Raw genomic sequence first — 5,178 nt, forward strand, 5'->3', positions numbered from 1 at the left:
AAGAAAAGCACCAAGCTGACTGCACATCTCTGGGGGTCTTCGTGCTGGGAAGAACACAACTTAGCGAACAGACGTCACTTCAAGGTATACAGGCGCCTTGTAGAGGGGGCCCTAGCCTGAGTGATCGTATCTACCACGGCAGGTGGTAGGCCACTGAGATCTTCCACGTCCCGTCCAAGGGCCAGACATGGAGGTTCCAGAATTCTGGTCACAGGTGCCTGATGGTGCCCCGTCCCTGAGAAAGAAGGTCCTTCCTCAGGGGAATTTGCCAGGGAAGGGCTGACGCGAGGAGTGTGAGATCCAAGAGAACCAAGTCTGGGTGGGCCATTAGGATGCTACTAGGATGGCCAGCTCCTCATCCTCCCTGACCTTGCACAGGGTCTGTGCAAGCAGGCTCACTGGGGGAAATGCATATTTGCGTTGTCCAAGAGGCCAGCTGTGTGCCAGCATGTCTATACCAAGGGGCGTTTCGGTCAGGGCGTACCAAAGCGGGCAGTGGGAGGATTCTGGGGAGGTGAAAAGGTCTAACTGTGCCTGCCCGTATCGACTCCAGATCAGCTGGAACACCTGAGGATGGAGTCTCCACTCTCCATTGTGGGTGACCTGTTGAGACAGCACATCCACTGTGGTTGAGGTTGAGGATGTGAGTGGCTCGCAGCGACTTGAGGTGCTGCTGACTCCAGAGGAGGAGAAGATGGGCGAGTTGTGACATGCGAGGGCAGCATAAACCACCTTGGTGGTTGATGTATGCTACCGTTGCCGTGTTGTCTGTTCGATTCAGAACATGCTTGCCCTGTATCAACGGCCGGAACATCCGCAGGGCGAGCAGTATTGCCAACAACTCGAGGCAGTTGATATGCCAACGTTCCTCATTTTGGCTGGAGGGACAGGCTCTATCGCACGCTTCCACAGAAGGGTAGCGATTTCGACGCGCAAGGTGGCGGTCTCACATACTGAGTATGTGAGAGTATTCTATAAGATTATTAGTGAAGCTATCTTTAGTGGTCAAAAGAATAGTTCTACCTGAATGATACATGGTATAGATCGAGTGACATTAGCTTTCAACAAAAAAAAGACGAGGTAATGATCTGAGATGTCATCACTCTGCAGTAAAATTTCTATAGTATCAACATCAACTCCATATGACAGAATTAAATCTAGCATATGAATATGGTGATGAGTTTGTCCTGTCGCATTTTGTTTGACTCCAAGAGATTTGAGAATATCGATAAATGCTAATCCCAATGTGTCATTTTCATTATCTATGTGAATGTTTGAGTCACCAACAATTAAACTCTATCTACAGTAACTACTAGATCAGATTGAAAATGTGCAAATTCACCAAGGAAACCAGAGTAAGGCCCGGGTGATCTATATACTGTAGCAAGGGCAAAAGAAAACAGAGATTTTTTATTTATATCTGATGGTGTCATATGAAGCATTATTAGTTCAAAACACTTATATATTCTGTCCTCTGAGTAACACCAAAAACTTCACTGTAAACTGTAGCAACATCTCCTCCTAGACCCTTTAGACAAAGCTCATGTTTATAAAAATAACCTGGGGGAGTCGATTCAATTAAAGTAATATATTAATCTGGTTTAATCCAGCCAAACTGTGATCTGTAATCATTTAATTTACAATTAGTGTTTTGGTAGAAAGAGATCTAACTTGTAGCCTTAACTTTATATGCTGTTTATCTTCAATTATATTTTTCAAATTATTATTTTTAATGATTTAGTTAGAGTTTTGTGATTGGTAGTTCACGGAATAGACACAATCTCTATGTGAAATCTAGGTGTTACAGACACTATGTGTTGTAGTTTACTAAGGAATAGAATGGCCTCTATTCCAACCTGCACAGTCAGGAATTGAATAACAATAGACACTGTGTAGTCTTTAGTCTTGGTCTAGTATAAAGGTATGGGTGTCAACAGTCAGTCAACAAGCAGAATCAGCTTCAGCATCTCCTTTGTGGAACTACTGAGGATCAGCTAACGCAACCATGATGGGCAAGGTAAACTTGGTTCCCATACACACTTTCACTTAAATAACTTTAATTTGATATACAGTATTTAACTTCAAATCATTAAACGATTAAATTTGAATTTGTTTAGGTAATTTTCTATGAGGACAGGAACTTCCAGGGTCGCTCATATGAGAGCATGAGTGACTGTGCTGACATGTCCTCCTACCTGAGCCGCTGCCACTCCTGCAGAGTGGAAAGCGGATGCTTCATGATGTATGATCATCCCAACTACATGGGAAATCAGTATTTTTTCAGGAAGGGCGAGTATGCTGATTACATGTCCATGTTTGGAATGAGCAACTGCATCAGGTCCTGCCGTATGATCTCCATGGTGAGCTCCATTTTTATGTTTTTGTAATCAATGAACAAAGTAATTTTCTTAAAGAAAGGCTGTTTTAATTATTTTTTTTTTGTGTGTGTGTGTGTGTGCAATGAAACAAAATATTTAAATATTTTTGCTCAAACGGCACAGAGGTTTTTACCTGATAAACTTAAATATAATGGAATCCTCTCCCAATACAGCACAGGGGATCCTACAGAATGAGGATCTACGAGAGGGAGAACTTCATGGGCCAGATGCACGAGATGATGGATGACTGTGACAACATCATGGACCGTTACCGCATGTCTCACTGCAATTCTTGCCATGTGATGGAAGGTCACTGGCTCATGTATGAGCAGCCCCACTACAGAGGCAGGATGCACTACGTCAGGCCTGGAGAGTACAGGAGCTTCAACAACATGGGTGGCATGAGATTCATGAGCATGAGACGTATCACAGATTCTTTTTACTAGTGTTCTAGTGTTTCAATAAAAAAAATTCTCTACAACACGGAAAACTGTGTCTTGAAATTTGTGGTCGGAGGGTCAGCAGAGCTGGCATTAGAGTCAGAGCGGTGGTTTCCTTGTTAACCACTTTCCCATTTAGGCTTTGTTAGCACCAGAGCTCTCAGCTGTACCTATTATTGGCAACGGATGCTATGCTTGACTTTCTGAGAATAACACAGACGCACACGGCTCAGGTGGATAAAGCCACGACAGCCTTCGACTCATGAGAAACAGCTCCTACTGAATATGAGTCATGTGATGGTTAATTTATTTTGCAGTGCATTTTATTATAGAAAGAATTCCAAAGAAGTTATAATTATAATAATAATGTCTTATTATAAAAGTGCCTTACTAATGCTCACTGCCCTAAGGAGCACTATTATGGATAACTCATAGTTAAATGTTTTTAAATTACTGAAGACATCACAGATGCAGGATGTTGTTTTCCAGACATGGAGAGCAGGGCTGGCCCTTGAATTTGTAGGTCCTTAGGCAAGAACATGAAAATGGGCCCCACCAGTGTTAAAATTAAACATAACATTCTTAGAAGAATTTGTCACCAATTACACTGAATAAATGTTGAACATATATGTGAAATTTAAAATAAAGTAGGTACTCTAAAACTAGTTATTCTTCAAAAAACTAGAAACTAGGTATTCTAAGATAAATTAAGGTATACTTGTTTTGGCAAAATTCCCTGCCACAATCCCATCAAGAGCCTCATTACACTATCTCAAGACTATCTCTCTCCCTCTGTCTCAGTGATGTTCTGGTGCAGAGATTTGGCTAGGGCCAATAGGAGCCTCTAGGGTCTTAAAGGGCCCATAAAGGGCCTCAATAAACTTCCCACAGTAAAAAGAGTCAATCCCCATGTCTCTACAATCTTGCACATCACCAAACCACTTTCACCAATATATGGCTTGTACAGTCTTCTGGTGCTAAAATACAGTAGGTCTGGGTCATGTTGCTATTTGTTTGCTAGGGTGCTCTGGATGGTTGCAGAGAGTGGGTAAAAAGAAACAAGGTTGTTACTGAATGGTTGAGTCAAATGAGCGTACCCCCAAGTCTCTTTGAAATTAATATTTTTGATAATTTAGAAATGTCATAGCACACTGAGTATGTGAGACCACCACCTTGCGCGTGGAAATCGCTACACTTCTGTGGAAGAGTGCGATAGAGCCTGTCCCTCCGGCCGAAATGAGGAACGTTGGCATCAACTACCTCGAGTTGTTGGCAATACTGCTCTCCCTGCGGAGGTTCTGGCCATTGATCCAGGGCAAGCATGTTCTGGCTCGAACAGACAATATGGCAACGGTAGCATACATCAACCACCAAGGTGGTTTATTCTCCCCTGGCATGTCACAACTCGCCCATCTTCTCCTCCTCTGTAGTCATAAGCCACATGATTTGAACCATCATTCCAATCCATAGCACAAACATTTTGGGACGAATTATACACCAAAGTTTTATCTGGAAATATAGGAATTGTACTGTGATGCCTTCAGTAATTTAAAAATATTTTACTATGACTATCCTTTAAAAGGATGTTAGCCTTCATGTAAATCCAAATGTAAAACAGCAAAATAACCACCTCTTCTAATCTCAAGGGCTATATTTACTGTTTAACTCATAATGAAAAACAATTCACCAGGTGAAATTGTCTTAATGCCTTCCTGAACATATGTTCTACAAATACACTACACTTCACTACACTTCAAAAGTTTTGTTTCACTTGCCTTAAATGTTTCTCATGATCTTAAAAACATTTTGATCTAAAGGCATATGCTTAAATGTTTCAAATTAGTTTTGTAGGCAAAAATATAATTGTGCCAACATATTAATTTATTTAATTACAATACAAAATTTTATTAAAAATAAGTTGAAATGGATGAATTGGACCGAATAATTAAGAAAAGCAGCCACTAAGTGCCCAACATATAGATGGGAACTCCTTCAATACTGTTTAAAATGCATCCCAGGTTGATACCTCAAGAAGATGCTAAAATATAAAATAGTTTTGATTTATTTTGGATTTTGATATTCACAATATAATTAGCATATTTCCATTTATATTAAACCATAGTTGTGATGACTTTACTGTTATTCCAAAATGGGAAAAACAAATAAAAATAAAGAACGAGTAAGTGACACTAAACTTTTGAAAAGTAGTGTATATATTTTTTCTCTCTCAAAATCAGTTGAAGAAATTTCACAGTGCGGTTCAGGGCTTCAGTAATCTCATGAGGTGTTTTCGGAGGATTACTCATGAAAATACTAGTGGTGACAATAATTTTCATTTGATGACACACTGTTTTGCATTG

At 40.4% G+C, this 5,178-nt stretch overlaps 1 protein-coding gene across 1 annotated transcript; it reads left to right on the top strand.

Moving 5' to 3' along the window:
• The first annotated feature begins 1,955 nt into the window (after nt 1–1,955).
• Nucleotides 1,956–2,824, top strand: LOC127654894 (gamma-crystallin M2-like). Its single transcript, XM_052142439.1, has 3 exons — nt 1,956–2,017; nt 2,118–2,360; nt 2,552–2,824. Exons 1-3 carry the CDS (start codon nt 2,006–2,008, stop codon nt 2,822–2,824), a joined length of 528 nt encoding a protein of 175 aa, XP_051998399.1. The 5' UTR covers nt 1,956–2,005.
• Nucleotides 2,825–5,178: the final 2,354 nt, after the last annotated feature.

The sequence above is a fragment of the Xyrauchen texanus genome, chromosome 14 (assembly GCF_025860055.1).
Source record: "Xyrauchen texanus isolate HMW12.3.18 chromosome 14, RBS_HiC_50CHRs, whole genome shotgun sequence".
NCBI lineage: Eukaryota > Metazoa > Chordata > Actinopteri > Cypriniformes > Catostomidae > Xyrauchen > Xyrauchen texanus.

Excerpts from the sequence above, each read along its gene's own strand:
- LOC127654894 (XM_052142439.1), top strand. Across the intron at positions 2,361-2,551 it reads CCTGCCGTATGATCTCCATG|CACAGGGGATCCTACAGAAT; the intron begins GTGAGCTCCATT and ends CTCCCAATACAG.